Source organism: Festucalex cinctus, chromosome 6 (genome assembly GCF_051991245.1).
Source record: "Festucalex cinctus isolate MCC-2025b chromosome 6, RoL_Fcin_1.0, whole genome shotgun sequence".
Taxonomy (NCBI): Eukaryota; Metazoa; Chordata; class Actinopteri; order Syngnathiformes; family Syngnathidae; genus Festucalex; species Festucalex cinctus.
The window spans coordinates 5,033,057-5,050,124 of NC_135416.1; the positions used below are offsets into that span (position 1 = coordinate 5,033,057).

Below are 17,068 nucleotides of genomic sequence, written 5' to 3' on the forward strand. Positions count from 1 at the left end.
ACCGCAATCATGGCCGGCCTGCATTGAAGCGGAATCCAAACCGCTTCTTCCTCCCAATCCAATCATCTCCGGTCGCAGTAGCCATAGCTATTAATACGGGTGTGTATTTACAGGATGGATTAGCATACGACCGCTCACAGATGCTATCTTCAGGACTTCATTGAGAGAATAATTTTTGATTTGCAAAAAATTAGTGCATTATTTAAACAATTTTATTTATTTTTTTTACCTTTTTCTATGGTGTGTCCAGAATTACGTACAGCCCTGAGTTGGCCCAACAATCACGGTTGGTCAGAATGCGTTGAAATGCACTACAAGTTAGCAGGATTTTATAGAATGGTGCCAAATAAACTTCCGCCATGATGGGAATGTGAGCAAAATCCAGGAGTGACTGAATATAAATAAAACACTTGGTGTGTTTGTTTCTATAGTTACACCCGCACCCTAGCAAGCTTTTATTTCCGTCCGGTCAAGTGAGGAGGCCGAGAGTTTTATTTTAGAAAAGCGTGATAGAGAATGCGCATGGCATTTCGGCTATTTGGCCCGTGTTTTAGGTCAAGTTTTCCATTGCATTGCTGCCGATTGTGTGCTTATGACACAGTTATTATGCAGTTTTTACACGTTTATTACATTTTCTATACTTTTTAGCGCAATTTTCGGTGTAAAATTATGCATCCCATAATAAACACTACCGAAAGTCAAAGAACAGTGTGAAACTCTCACGCTCGTCAGAACCCCAAAAGATTATCCGTACAAGGTGACCCGGTATTTTTATCTGAACATGACCTTGTGCACTAGATTGAGTTCACACGCACACACTCAATAGGGATGCAGAAGCTAAGGCTAAGATAAGGCTAATCTGTATGTTTTGCTTGCCAACAATTTACTATGAGAATTTTACATGTTTTTTGCAACATGAGGATCACTAGTTTGTTTTCTTTGGGGTGCCCGCCCATCTGTTCTGCCAGCTGATGCCCGATTATTATCTGCTTTGTAAGGCACAAGCAGTGGAGCCGGGACGTAGCAATGACATGACCAACTCTTGTATGTGTGTTTCATTTGAATTACATTATTTCATCATGTTTTCATCATGTTTGCATGATAAAACATGAGGACTAGTCTACTTCTGTTGTCGACGAAGGTACATTTCATAGACATGGTGATAGATCACACCTGTTTTTCGTTGGTAATCCCTGTATTGTGATATTTTTTGGACCACACCCCAGCACCTACAGTACCCCTAGACTGTCCCAAGATGCCTTCAGTCGAAGTGCACGATAGCACTCGTGCATGTAGAAAACTTTTAGCTATTGTTGACAGTAGAAAAACAATTACACACGTAGCAATCCATTCACACTAAATTGCCTCCTGCACTGAAGTTCACACCTCCCCCACCCCTCCCAAGCCTTTTTTTTTTTTGAGGATAGAAGGTTGCTTCTTGGTTGGAGGAGCACTTTCACAACCTCCTCCAATGGTCTTTCTTAATTTAGCCGTGGGGGCAGGAGGCTCTCCTCCAACCCCCCTCCCCTCCCTTGCCCTGTGCTGAAAGGAGGGAGGGTCCAAACGAGGGACCCTGTCTTCAGTTTCATTATTACCTGCGCAGCCCTAGCAGCACTCACCACACTTGCGTGCGTCTGGGTGAGGACGCGGCAGCAGAAGAGAGAGGACCAGAAGGTTTTATGTTTTTTTTTGTTGTTGTTGAAATTGTGAGTGGATTTTTTTTTGATACGCTAAGTGAAATTTAAGACATAAAAGCAGTGGGCATGGCAGCTAGTCTGCAAAGTTCACGCTGGAGGTGCCTCCTATTCATGCTCGGCATTTGTCTGGCCTCGGCTGAGCCTTTTAACCAAGCGCACCTCTACCAGTACAAAGCTGGACCCAACGAAGACAACATCATCATTGCCAACAACGGGATTAGGGTTCCATTGGGGAAATCTGTCTTTTTGGATCCCGCGAATGACTTTGTGACAGAGGTTCAGCCCGGGGATCGCTGCCACATAACAGTTTTGGACAATGACCCGCTGGCTCAGAGACCGGGGACGCTAACCCCCAAGAGGTTCCCTTGTTCCTTTGCGCCCGACGAAGTGAAATACACCCATTTTGGGTCACGGAGTCCCAGCACGGACCGGGTAAAGCTGCAGCTGCGCTATGACTCCCATACGGAAACGGTGGTGATCCCGTTCATGCTGGAGGTGGAGGTTGTGTTTCAGCAGCTGGAGGTCCTCACCAGGAATATGCCCATCAATGTGGACAAGCTCAATGGCGAGAGCGGCCCCATCGACAAGAAGGCACTGGAGTTTTCTTACGAGGACGGTGTCACGCAGTGCAAGATTGCCACGCTGGTCAGCGCCGGAGGTCTCCCCAGGTATGGCTCTCTTACTAATAACCCCAACAACGGGCAAATGGTCGACTGCGATGAATTTGTGAAGCTGGGCATTCGTTACAAGCACACAGCTAAGACCAATTCGCCAAACAGAGACTACATTCCCATGGTTGTAGAGCTGCAGGACAACGACGGTAACACGATAATACAAGAGCATTTCCAAATGATGGTTCGGATCAGGGAGGGTGCAGAAAACACAGCCCCAAAACCCAGCTTTGTGTCAATGATGATGATGGAGGTGGATCAGTTTGTGATGACCGCCATCACTAACGACATGCTGGCCGCTGAAGACGTGGAGTCGGACCCGGACGATTTAATCTTTAATGTCACATCGCCGCTGGGGCCCGAGCAGGGCTACATCATCAGCACGGACGACCAGAACATGCCCATCACCTCCTTCTACCAGCGGGACATAAAAGATCTCAAAATAGCCTACAAGCCACCTTCGGACGACTCCGAAGTGGAGAGGATCTTCCAGCTCGAGTTTGAAATTGTTGACACGGACGGCGCCGTTTCTGACACCTTTGCTTTTATGATTGTGGTGAAGCCCATGAACACCATGGCCCCCGTGGCCACCAAAAACACGGGGCAGCTCTTGTTTGAGGGGCAATCAAGAGCACTTTCCAGCGCACAGAATTTAGAGATCAGCGACGAAGATAACTTGGAAGATGTGAGGATAACTGTGATTGACGGCCTGAAGCACGGAGAGCTGAGCGTGCTTGGGGGTCGCAGGAAATTCTTCACGCCGGTCGATTTGGACGCCAGAATTGTAGTGTACCAGCATGACGGGAGTGACACCTACAGCGACAACATCATTTTCCGCATGACAGATGGCCAGCATGAAGTAGAATTTTTGTTTCCCATCACGATTGTCCCAACTGACGATGAGCCGCCCATCATTAATGCAAACACTGGGCTGGTGCTGTTCAAGAACGAAGTCATGCAGATTTCCCCATTCATCCTGAGTGCAACGGATATCGACTCGGAAGACGCCACCATTAAGTTCACCCTGGAGGCGCCTTACTCCGTTGTGGGGGAGTTCCTGCTCCGGCAAGTGGAGCCCCCCTCCGACCCCTCCCTGTGGAAGTTCAGCCCGACAGATGAGATGTTTGAGCAGGTGGTGACTGAATGGTTCCAGCAGGACATCATGGATGGGAAGCTATTCTACCGTCACGTTGGAAGTCACAGCACCACCACAGTCATTGATCAGCATGTGTTCCGGGTTCATGATGATAATGACCCGCCCAATCAATCCGGCGAGCAGTTGTTCACTGTCAAAATCCACCCCGTTGATGACCTTGCCCCAGAGCTCTCCCCGGGCACCACCCTTCACATTACGGTCAAGGAGTATGAATTGACGTACTTCAAGAAGTTATTTTTATGCTACAGCGATCTAGACTCTGACGACCGAGACCTAAAGTACACCATCACTAAGACTCCGACTGACACGGATGAGAACAACCCGGTGCCTCTGGGTGACATTGTACTGACAGACAACCCGGATGTTGTAATCACGGAGTTCACGCAGGCCCAGGTTAATCACCACAAGGTGGCATACAGGCCCCCCGACCAGGAGCTTGGCATCACTCCAAAAGTGGCTCAGTTTACATTCATCGTGGAGGACACTTCCGGAAACACAGCTGATGGACTGTTCACCATTTTCTTGCAGCCTGTCGACAACAAACCCCCGCTTATTACGAACCCAGGATTCAGTATCATGGAAAGAGACTCGTACGTCATCACCAGCAAAGATCTGCATGCCACAGACACTGACACAGACGATGAAAATATCATTTTCACAGTGAGCCAGGTTCCCAAGCATGGGCTGCTGCAGTACTTAGGCATCGACATGTCAAACGGCGAAACGTTTGTGCTCCAGGATATTGCGGACGGTCGCATTGCTTACACCCACAGCGGCGAGGAATCCCTCAACGACGTCATCAAACTGGATGTAAGTGACGGTTTCCACGTGGTGCCCATCAACATCAAGATCACTGTGGACCCAGTGGACGACGAGACCCCCACCATCATGCTTCCCTCCGGCGTGGTGGGCGCGTCCATCGACGTGCTGGAGAATGGCGCCACGGAAATCACCAGCAACGTGATCAAGGGCCGTGACGAAGATACGGATGATCTCATGTTGATGTTCATTGTAGAGGAGCCCCCCAGGCTGGGTGAAATACTGGTCAACGGTGCCCCGGCTGAGAGGTTCACGCAGGCCGACATCATCAACGGAGCGGTGTTGTACGTGCACACCTCCGGGGAAATTGGACCGGTGAAAGTACATGACTCCTTCAACCTCACGCTGTCTGACTTGTCTGAACAGTGGGTGGTCGGCGGTAACAAGGTGCAAGGAGTGACGGTGCATGTTACCATCCTACCTGTTGACAGCATCCCACCAATTGTTAGCGTCGGGGGGCAGTTTGTGGTGCTGGAAGGTGAGAAGAACGTAATCACGCTGGACCAGATCCAAGTGGAGGACATCGACACAAACAGTGAAGACATCCTGTGCACCATCATCGTCCAGCCCTCATCTGGCTACGTGGAAAATATCTCCCCGGCTCCCGGCTCCGAGAAATCCCGAGCCGGGACAGCTATCACTGCCTTTAGCATTAAAGATGTTGCCTTCGGACATATCTACTATGTCCAAAGCATCCATAAAGGTGTTGAACACGTGGAGGATCGCTTCACCTTCCGCTGCTCGGATGGCATCAACTTCTCTGAAAGACACTTCTTCCCGGTCGTCATCATTCCAGCCAATGACGAGAAGCCGGAAATCTTCATTCGTGAGTTCATAGTGATGGAGGGCATGAGTTTGGTCATCGACACGCCCATCCTGAATGCAGCCGACGCCGACATCCCCAATGACGACTTGTACTTTGAGATCGTCAAAAACCCCAAACACGGAACCATAGTCCAACAGCTCACCACTGGCACCATCCCGGTGGACAGGTTCGACTTGGAACAGATCAAGGAGGCCTCAAATATCCTCTATGAGCACGACGACTCGGAGACCAAAGAAGACAGCTTTGTGATACGGCTCTCAGATGGGAAACACAAAGTTGAGAAGAAAGTGCTCATCATGGTCATTCCGGTCGATGATGAGACACCCAGGATGGCGATTAATGATGGACTTGAGGTTGAGATTGGTGAGACGAAAGTCATCAGCAACCGGATTCTGAAGGCCACTGATCTGGACTCCGAAGACAGCACGCTTGTTTACATTGTGCGCTACGGTCCGGCCCAAGGCTACCTGCAGCGCATCAGCAAGTATGGCAACGTCCTCGGTAACATCACCTTTGGCATGAACTTCACGCAGGACGAAGTTGACAAACAGCTCATCCAGTACGTGCACACAGGCCAGGAAGGAATCAGGGACCTGCTCAAGTTTGATGTCACAGATGGCATCAACGCTCTCATTGATCGCTACTTCTACATCAACATTGGAGGAATCGACATGGTCTTCCCAGAAGTTATCAACAAAGGAGTGACGCTCAAGGAAGGCGGCAAAGTCACGCTGACCACCGACCTCCTCAGCACCAGTGATATCAACAGCCCTGATGAGTTTCTCAGCTTTAGTATTACGCGGGCCCCGAGCAGAGGTCACTTGGAGTGCACCGATTACCCCGGCGTGCCCATTTCCACCTTCACCCAACTGCAGCTCGCCGGCAACAAGATCTACTACATCCACACATCCGACGACGAGATGAAGATGGACAGCTTTGAGTTTGAGGTGACGGACGGCTACAACCCGGTCTTTCGCACCTTCCGGGTGTCCATCACTGACGTGGACAACAAGAAGCCCGTCTTGACTATTAGCAAGCTAGTTGTGGAGGAAGGTGAAGCCAGACTCATCACGCCGTTTGAGCTGACGGTGGAGGATCGTGATACGCCGGACCACCTGCTGCGTTTCGTCGTGACCCAGGTGCCGGTGCACGGGCAGCTGCTTTTCAACAACTCCCGGCCCATCACAGCATTCACCAAGCAGGACCTGAACGAGAACCTGGTCAGCTACAAGCACGACGGCACCGAGACCAGCGAGGACAGCTTCTCCTTCACGGTCACCGACGGCACCCACACCGACTTCTACGTGTTCCCCGACACCATTTACGAGACGCGCAAGCCGCAGATGATGACCATTCACATCAACACGGTGGACAACGGCGTGCCGCAGATTGTGGTCAACAAGGCGGCAGGCTCGCTCAGGCTACTCCCCTCGGGCCACGTCGGCTTCCTGATCACCAGCAAGGCCCTGCGATCGGAGGACCGTGACAGTCAGCAGGACGTCCTGAAGTACATCGTGTCCGAGGCGCCGCAGCACGGCTTCATTATGAACTCCGCCAAGGGCAACGACAGCATCAGGACCTTCACGCAAGGTAGGAGCCAACCCAGCGTCCGTCCGCCGTCAAAATTGTTTCAGTACATTTTAGCACAACTTATTGTTCTCTATCAAGGAGCTGAGTGGGAAAAATTCACAAGTTGGGACTTTTCCAGTCTCCGTCTATCTTTATCTCTCTTGCAACCTGCTGATGACACTGTGAGTCCGTGTCACTCTAACCTCACTTCCCTTTGGGAAATTCCTGTTTAAAGCTTCTCAGTGGCGAGAGAGATAATGTCGTGAAATGCTGTTTGGCTCCTTGGTAGAGTAAATGGTCCGAAAAGTACTGAAACACTCAAAAGTTTAGGCAGCTTCAAATTTAAATTTAATACGGTAAATTAGACTATGCGAACCAACTCCAAATGAGATGTTTTAGTTCAAATGAGTTGAGAAAGGCATTTGCTCTGAGGCTCACATGACGTCGTCATAATATTAATTGCCGCTTGGGGGTCTGTAACTTAAAACCGGTGAATGTGGCCCACGTCTTCTACAACTTCTCTGACAATTTTGTATTTCTCTCGACACGCTCACGTCCCGTGTGCCGCCAACAGCCGACATCAACGACATGAAAATCAGCTACGTCTTGTTGGACGGAAGCAACGCCACGAGCGACATCTTCTATTTCACCATTGAGGACAACGGTAAGAAGCATTTCAATCATTACCTCAAAGTGGCTTTTTTTTTTTTTCTTTTTATGCAAAAATGTCAGTCTCACCAAAGTGTTTGCATCACAAAGACTTAAGGCAGTCGGCCGTGACTGACACCCGATATAGAACCGCCGTCTTACGTTCATGTAGGCGGGTTTAAAGGATGTTGGGTTGGGGGTTGGGTCAAGGGGCCACACTTGAACCAAAAAGGTGACAGAGACTCAGAAAAAGCGACGGACAGTTGAAGAGTTTGATGGCTTAGAAAGGGTTCCAGGCTGGCTTTTAAGCCACACATCTGCCTTGACATCCTGACAACGTTGGCGCACCCCCCCTTGAACATACATCCTCAAAAAACAAAACAAAAAAAACTGTTAAACACAGGGGAAATGGAAGTGAACTTTTGGCCTCTGTTTTTTTTTTTTTTTTTTTTTTTTTAATGAAGCTGAGGTTTATTTTGTTTGTTTTTTAGCAGCCCTGGGAGTTTTTCCAGTCTTTTTTTAAGTAGTAAAAAAAAAAAAAAAAAAAAAAAAGGAAAATTAAGAGCGTAAATGTTTACATTATCTTTAGACAGAAAAATGAGAGAATAACTGTATTGGGGTATGTTGGGGTGGGCACATCTTCCCTCTCTGCGCTGCTGCCCGGTGCCGGTTTCCGGGGGGGGGGTGGGGGGTTCTCGCGGGGGGCCGGGTTCGCGGGGGGGGGGGTGGCGGCCGTCGGGGGGGGGCGGCTTGTTTGGGGGGGGGTGGAGGTATGGGTGGGTGGGGGGTTGGGTGCTGGGGGTCGGGGTGTGTTCGGGGGTTTGGGGGTCGGGGGTGGTGGGGCCTGGGTCGTGGTGGATGGCGGGTTTGGGTGGGGTGCGGGGGGGTCGTGGGGGGATGGGGGCTGGGGACCGGTGGGGCGCTGTGGGGGCCCGCTGGGCCTCGTTCTGCGGCCTTGGGCTCGGGGGTGTGGGCCGGGGCTGGGGCGGGGGTGTTCCGGGTGTCTGGGTCGGCTCGCCGACCGGTGTCCGCTCGGGTGGCTTGGGGGTGGCCTTGGTGCTGCCGCGGCCTGTGGGTTCCGGGGGGGGGGGGGGGGGGGGTGCTCGCTTTGCTGGACCGCGGTTGACGGCTTCTTTCTTTGGTGGTGGTCCTTATGCATGCCAGATCCGTCGCACCAGCATCTACTGAAACTCAACAGAAGTACCCTCTCCCTCCCACAGCCCCTTGAATCAGTTGGTGCTGGTGTCTGTGGTTCTCACTTTGCTTTATCTATCCTTCCCTCCTTCCTCTCTTTAGTTTTTCCTCTGGTCACTTGAGATCTTAATTTATTAGAAGTATGAGGTTTCTGGGGTTGGCATAAGACTCCGGTTTTGTAACCACGCAGGAGGGGTCTTGTTGGTGCTGGACTTCACTTTGATGGATTGGATGTACTGGCTTCTATTGATCTCACTCTGCCTTATCGATCCTTCCCTCCTTCCTCTCTTTAGTTTTTCCTCTGGGCTCTTGAGATCTCGCTAAATTTGCTGGAATTTAGAGGCTTCCGGGGTTGGCGTAAGATTTTGATTTTGTAATCATGGGGAAGGCAGGAAGTGTTTGGTCGGTGCTGGATGTCACTTTGATTTACCTTTCTTTTCTCTTTATTTCTTTTTTTTTCTGACCTTTTCTCTGGTCTCCTGACCATTTAAATCTCACGACTCTGGCAAGATTCTGAAGTACCTGGTTAAGGCGAAGGGTAATGGGATATTTATAAGGTTTTAGGTGAATGAATGAGTATAAATTTATAAGTATTTGCACGCACGCACACGCACGCACGCAAACGCACGCAAACGCACACACGCAAACGCACGCACGCACGCAAACGCACGCACGCAAACGCACGCACACATACACACACACAAAAAAAAAAAAAAAAAAAAAAAAAAAAAAAAAGAAAAGAGCAATGATGACAAGACGTTGAATCGGTAAGACTACCGAATGAACAATTCTGAGCTCTTCAAAAAAAAAAAAAAACAAAAAAAAAAAAAAAAAAAAAAAAAAAAAAAAAAAAAAGAAAGGGTTCCAGGCTGGCTTTTAAGCCACACATCTGCCTTGACATCCTGACAACGTTGGCGCACCCCCCCTTGAACATACATCCTCAAAAAACAAAACAAAAAAAACTGTTAAACACAGGGGAAATGGAAGTGAACTTTTGGCCTCTGTTTTTTTTTTTTTTTTTTTTTTTTTAATGAAGCTGAGGTTTATTTTGTTTGTTTTTTAGCAGCCCTGGGAGTTTTTCCAGTCTTTTTTTAAGTAGTAAAAAAAAAAAAAAAAAAAAAAAAGGAAAATTAAGAGCGTAAATGTTTACATTATCTTTAGACAGAAAAATGAGAGAATAACTGTATTACCACTATCTTTCAATTTCACACACCCTGAAGTGTCATTTTTGTTTTCTTTTTTAAAAATTTGTACAATGATGAAAAATAAAATTTAAAAAAAATGATAAAAACTAAAACCAATGTAAATACACATCTTTCATTTCAGACCACATTTTTTTAAATCTGACGCAAGCCTGAAGTCTACGGTTTTGTTTTTTTTGTTTTTTAGATTTTTTATTTGTTTTATTTTTTCAGATTTTTTTATTTATTTATTTTTTTTTTGATTTTTTTGTTTAGTTTTGTTTTGTTTTGATGAAACAAAAAACTCACATTGGTGGTGGGGAAAAAAAAACAATAAAATTGCCACACTGTGAGATCATCATAACATGTTTAATCTTGCACAAATTCAAGTTTTTGTAGTATTTTTTGAGATTTTTTTTGTAGTCAGTTATCTTAGCTTTTTTTATTTAGAGAAAAGAAAAGGAATTTCAGGGAAACATACAATACCAGACCACCTTGACTTTAAATCTTGCGCACCCACTCGAGGGTAACATTTTGTTTTACAGTAAAAAAAACAAACAAAACAAACAAAAAAACAGAAGGAAATGCTTATAATTAATCTTTTTTTAATGTAATTATTAGTCACAATTAAAAAAAAAAAAGATACCATACCCTCTTGATGATACCATTAGTTTTTGTTTCCGTCTATTTTTTTTTTTTTTTTAAATGTAACCTTTATTTAACCAGGAAATATCTAATTGAGATTAAAAACCTTTTTATTCAAGTCTTGGCCAAGAGGCAGCAGCAAACAAAGTATACATATATGGAATATGGAATATAACATACACACATGTGGAAGTTTACATGATGAAAATGACGATCCATATGGAAGTTTACATACGCTGAAAAGCAAGTCCATTTGTTTCAATTCGGATTTAAAAGTAGCATAAAATCAAACGCGTTTTGTGTGAATCAAATAAAGTTGGACAAAGTTACTTTCCGAGTCACACTATCCTCTCTCTATATTGTAATACAAACCTTAAAAATGGCATTAATATCCATACATAAATTATATGGATTCTTTATATAGCACAGGCTGGACATTAAAAAAGTGACAGGTGGTACTCGCTATTTTAGCCACAGCTTGTGCATACAAAATTCTCACCAATGCTGTCAGGAAAGTTCAATTTGTCAGTATTTAGCATTAGGGGCCATCTACTGATTCTTTTACTCTTTTTTTTTTTTTAATGAGGGGTCTGTAGCGCTAACACTAGCTGCTATACGGTCTTCCATTAGTTAGCTCTGTGGCTAACCCTCATGAACAGCAGACATGATAAAACACAAATGACCAGAGAAAGTTCAAATTACAGTCAATCCCTGCTATTCAGAACAGAAATGGTGCAGCAACACATGTAGAAAGACAGTTTAATAGTACTCACTGTACTGTATTTTTTTTTTATCCTCTGTGAAGAACAAATATTAGTGCAGTACCGATGAGATGAGCGGACTCAATGAACAGTAGGCGAGCACACAAAAAAGAGCAAAATAATGGCCATTCAATTGACGCAGGGAGATAAAAAAAAAATAATTGTTTGACGCTTCTATGAATTTCATTATGACTGTTTAATTGTTATTTTTATTCAGCAAAATATACAAAACAACAGTTTGGTTGTATTTGGGGGGTAAGTTGCGGAAGGCTGGAACAGATTAATTTAGGTGCCTCCCTGCAGCCAAGGAAGGAAAGAGGTGGGGCGGAAGGTGGTGAGGGTGGGAGTAGGATGAACCAGGTGTAGCCTTGTACTTTTTGAGGGACACAAAGCATACACCAAAAACAGCAATAGAAGAAGAAGACCTGAATAATTGGACAGCTTCACACAAATAAACACACACATCCGGCAGTTTGGAGATAAAAAAAAAAAAAAAAAAAAAGGTCGAGAGTGCAGCAGTTGAAGGAATTTCGGACGTGAACGGACATGCCAATGGTCAGCTTTTCTCACCAGCAATCTCCAAAGATGGCAAACGCGGATAAAGTCGAAAACGAAGAGTTGAAAGCGATTTCACACAAGACTTAAAAAAAAAAAAAAAAAAAAAAAATGGACAAGTCAGCGTTATATTGGAAAATTTAATAGGTGTAACATAAACTTTAAATATTTGGAATGTAAAGTTAAGGCATGCACCCTTTTTTTTTTTTTTAATTCATCTTCGTATATTAGTGATATGTTTTTCATATATATAATTTCACCATTTTTTTTTAACAATTTTTATTTTTAATCTTGTGCACACACTATCACTCTTTCATTTTCTTTAATAAATATATTTTAGTTGATTTTTTAAACTTAAAAAAAAATGCACATCAGATGAATAATTATTTTTTTTTTATAATTCATCAGTATCAGAATTGGAGAATATACATAGGAAGACTTTTTTTTTTTTTTTTTTTAAATCCCATGATTATCAGCAGTATTAAATCGAATAATTAACCTCACAGCTGTTCATTTGCTGCATTATAAAGTTTTTTTTTATTTATTTTTTTATTCAAGATACTTGAAGTAGTGACTATCAAATCCTGCTCACTTCCTTTGTGAAACTCAGTTGCTGCTTCTGCTTAAGTTGTGCTTGTAACGAGTTCACACCCCCTCTTCAATCATGCAGATATCTTTTGACTATTAAATGTGGCATTTTCATTAGTGCGGAGGCGCGTATGCGTGTAAATGCCCTCCAGCAAAGTGTACCACGAAAGTCGTAAATAGTTGCGAGGATAGCTTCGTCCGTCCGACGTGAGGCGAGGAAGGCGCCGCAGGCTAAAAGTCGTCCTGACTTTCTGACATGTTGAGGCATTTGCATGCTTTGTTCACTTACAACTTTTTAAAGCTGAGAAGCATGTCACGTCTTCGCGTCCCTGACCTACATGCACAATCGGATCATCTTTGCTTGCTCAACGATGGCAATAAATACAGACACAGATTTATGACCCCTCCATAGACACCATTTTAGTTCTAATTCAGTTAATTTTCGGTTTCTTTTATTCAGATGTCGATTTAAAGGGATACTTGACTTATTTCGCCATTTTTTGGCAGTTAAACATTACGATTTTGCCTGTAATAAATTTGTTATTTTCATTATGTTTCACGTACAATTAGTACCTTTAAAAACACATTTTGCAACTTGCTGTCGACTGAAAATGACATCAGAAGGGCTCAGGTCAACCTGTTTTCTAGGTTTGGTCATGTGACATTCACAAGCTGAGCTGTGATTGGTTACCTGAGCCCTTGTGATGTCATTTTCAGTCGACAACAAGATGCATGTTTACAGTTTACATGTCCAGCAGCAATGAGAATAGATAATAAAATAAAAAATAATTCAATCAATCAATAAATAAGGTTATTACATCAGAGATTGAATTAATAAAAACAATAATAATAATAATAATAATAATAATAATAATAATAATAAAAAATTAAAATGAAAATGAAAATTAAGAATTCAATCAATCAATAAATAAGGTTATTACACCAGAGATTGAATTAATAATAATAATAATAATAATAATAATAATAATAATAATAATAATAATAATTTATTTGTATTACTTTGTAATTTAATTTTTTTATGTCATTTATAACTCAATTTTGTTTCTTTATTTCAATCTACTTCATTCTATTTATTTATTTTATTGAGTTTAATATAGGTTTGAATTTTACAATTTAAAGTTGAAAGTAAAATTAAAAATAAAATGAAAATTAAAAATTAAATAAATTAAAATGAGTAAATCTTTGAAACTCAGTTGTTCAACGATACTTTTTAATTAGACTGGATTTAATTTAATAATTATTTATTACGTTAAACGCTATGGGCCATTTATTTTATTTTGCCATTTTTAATATATTCTCTTTATTTATTTATTTTGTTAAATAAACGCATTGGATGCGGCTTCTTGTGGAGTAGTTGCTAATGTTATGGTCTCACTCAGGTCTGGTTCTGCAGAGGGTCCAAGGGGGGTTGTCATGTGATCATGGAAAAGCAGTATAAGAATGCACTTCCTTCAAGACTCCAGACTCCAGGGCCGCAGACAGAGCAGGGCCTGGAAATTGAGCGCGATCCACGGGGATCCCCTTTCAAAGACCCCCAACACACACACTATTGATCAACCCCACCCACCCCCCGCCATTAGCTTGCCCTCATCCCCAAAAGCCAATCTCTCCTAAGACCACCTCAGGGCCTTTTCTTGTACTTCATCATGATTTCTTCACCTTTCCTTCCCTCTCGTCACACTCAACTTTCATCCTTGCTTTCTGCGGGCCTGATTTATTGGGGGGTGCGGCGTCGTGATGAATGCCCTCCGGGTTATTCTTATCCGCTCTCATGTAGCGTGTGGCCCGCCCAACTTGTCACTGAGACGCTCCGTTTGAATCGCATAAGCCGCATTTCTTTGACAATCAGCCTCTGTTATTTACATTTATAGGAAATGTATATTAGAGTGTATACAGTAAAAAAAAAACTAAAAAACAACAACAACCTTTTATTTATTTATTTTTTTCTCAAGCTGCCATGACTAGCACTTCTAATGCAACAGTCACTTGTTGCTAGGTAGAGTTTGTAGGGGACAACAATCATGAGTGTTTATAAGCCAATGAAAAAAATGAGAAAACCATGCTCACTAAAAGATAGAAAGTCAGCAACAACAGGAAGATGAATACATTTTTCCAAAAGCAGCACTACATGGACTGTGACGCCATTTTATCCACATTCATTTCATTTCATTTTATGGCAATATAGATCCCTGTTCCTGTCTCACGTGTTCAGTTGCTTGTTGCTAGGTAGACTTTGTAGGACATGTTCATGACACTGTGGGGGCAATAAATAGTGGTGTCGTTCAGGGAGGGCGGGGACATCTAAGAATGCAGCTGCAGGGAAAACTGTCACGTATACGGAAATGTGAGACACTTGAAATAAAAGAAGTAGAAATCTGACCGTAACGTAAACAACCTCCAAATCATTTTGATGCGACTATGTTGGCTTTCAATGAGGAGAGATGGAGACACATAATAATCATAATAATGATTCAAGAAAATATTGGCGGACCAGGCGGGACACCTCTCATGTTGTGCAGCATGGCATCGCACTAAAATTATAATTTTATTTTCAACATATAATGTTAGACGGAACCATTTTAGCATGGCAGGAAAAGTTACGGCAATCTTAAAGCAAAAACAAACAAAAAAAGAGGTCATTTTGTTGACGTTGACAATTATTGTTGATGTTGACAATTATGCTACATTAGCATGGCTAATGGCAAACCCAGTTCAACTTCTTCAGAGATTTTTTTTTTCCCTCTGAATTAGTGGAGCAGACAGGACAGTGGACATTTCACTTAATGGGCTAGCATCAATGCTAACATTACCAGTTGGAATTTTACATTGCTGTAATACCAACAAGTTAGCATTTAGCATTTGAACACACACAGCTACAAAGCTAACTAGCTAGCGCAAATCTCTGGTGGGAATTCTGTCACCGGGATGATCAACACCACAAAAGAAGTCACGGGAAAAAAGGGGGGGGCCTCCTTGAGGGTCCGCCCAACCTAAAAAACATAAATAAATAAATAAATTTGCGGCCCACCCACACTGCGTGGGAGGGCTTTGGGTACAGCTGTCAGTCCACATTTTATCTACGCTGGAACCGGACCAAAGTTTTAGTGATTTTACTGAGTGACGGCCACCTGTTGCTAGGCAGAGTTGGTGGGGCTCAATCAAAAGTGCCCCTTAGGGCGAAGTTGAAATGTCAGCAGAGAAATGTGGCTTTTGGGGAAAGCGGTCCCCCTTGCAAACGCCCCAACTCCGCCCCCCCCCCCCCCCCCCCAGTGTTTTCGTTCTGCTTCAGTCGCATAGCCGAACGGCTGCGGCCTCTTTCAATGCCAATGCGGGTACACGCTTGAGATGCTTGGTCTTTGTTTGCTGTGTCCACTTCGCTCTATGAAGGCCAAGCCCATCCACACTGGCATTATCAAACTAAAGTTTCTATGTGGTAGACTGGCCAAAAATAGAATTGAAAAAAATATTTATTTTGCATAACCATTATAAAATTTTCCATCTTCTTAATGCCAAGCTCACATAAGGAGCCTCATTGCGTTTCCTCAAACCCTTCACTGGTTCAACCGGTCCGTTGTCAGCGTGTCCACCGATGCGCAACCAAAGCGAGACGACCCCCACCTAACCTCCAAAGACCGTGCCCCATTTCACATCAAAAGGAGCGGGTCACCCGGCTAGTCATTTCACCAAGTTTTTTTTTTTTTTTTCAATGCCGCATAGCCAATAATCTTAAATATCTCCCAGTTTCTCGGTCAGTGGGCGCAAGGGATTACATCTCTGATTCTTGACAGTTTCAGGTGTTTAGTTTCTCAAAAAGTTAAGCCCTGTAGCTGTAGCTAAAATTACAAGTCAGAAAATAACGAGGAAAATACATTTTTAAGTCTTAATTTTATGATGATTAAGTTGTAAAATGCGAATTCTTTTTTTTTTTGGCAAAAGTACCGTAATTTCCATGATGAGGGTCTGTTCATGCTAATTTTATTCATGCACAAAGGGCGACGTTACATTAAACTTGCGTCTTCCTCGGCACATATATTCCACCTGTTTCACTCTTACCTTTTCTGCCCGTGGCCGTTAGAAAAAATACATATATTACCGCATCATTGTATAAAGCGTGTGGAAAAAAGTTGCGGAAATTACGGTCCTAAAAATACAAAAATTGAGTTACAAGATTATGATAATAAATTTGTTTCAAGTATTTGTTCAAATGACTACAAGATCAAAGTTTTAGTTGTACAATAATTAAGTTGTAAAATTGGAATAAAGAAAATAAATTTGACAGCGCTCAAACCAAAGACGGAATAGAAATATGAAAATTCAGTGGCAAAGAAGGAGCAGTACAATGCCCACTGAATTATCTTGATGCCTGAATTGTTTAATTCTTTAATTTGTATTTATCTAGTGATCTTATTACTGTTTCTTTTTTATAATGTACAATGCTATAGCGTGATATTTTTCTTACAAAACCCCCCCAAAACAACACGTTGCAAAAATGTTTGTATTTTTTGGATGGCTTCAGCAGATTAATGTTATTTCCTTAACCCATCTGTGGATGAAGCTCAAGTATCTCAAGCATGTACGCGCAGTAACATAGACAGTCGCCACTTCCTCAGACCATATAAGGAAATGAGTACGAGCGATCATGTCGCCGTCACAAAATACCCTTTTATAATTCCTAGTTGATGCCTTAGTAATTTCGCATGGCGGCTAACAGACGCTCTCCCGTGTTTTTATTTGATT

General features: G+C 43.4%; 1 protein-coding gene across 1 annotated transcript in view; it reads left to right on the top strand.

Annotated features, from left to right (window-relative positions):
• Positions 1 to 1,763: 1,763 nt before the first annotated feature.
• frem3 (Fras1 related extracellular matrix 3) overlaps positions 1,764 to 17,068 on the top strand; it is a 36,241-nt gene continuing 20,936 nt past the window's right edge. The window contains exons 1-2 of the mRNA XM_077524124.1: positions 1,764 to 6,759; positions 7,313 to 7,402. Coding sequence (XP_077380250.1) covers positions 1,764 to 6,759; positions 7,313 to 7,402 — 5,086 coding nt within the window. The remainder of the gene's footprint in view (positions 6,760 to 7,312; positions 7,403 to 17,068) is intronic.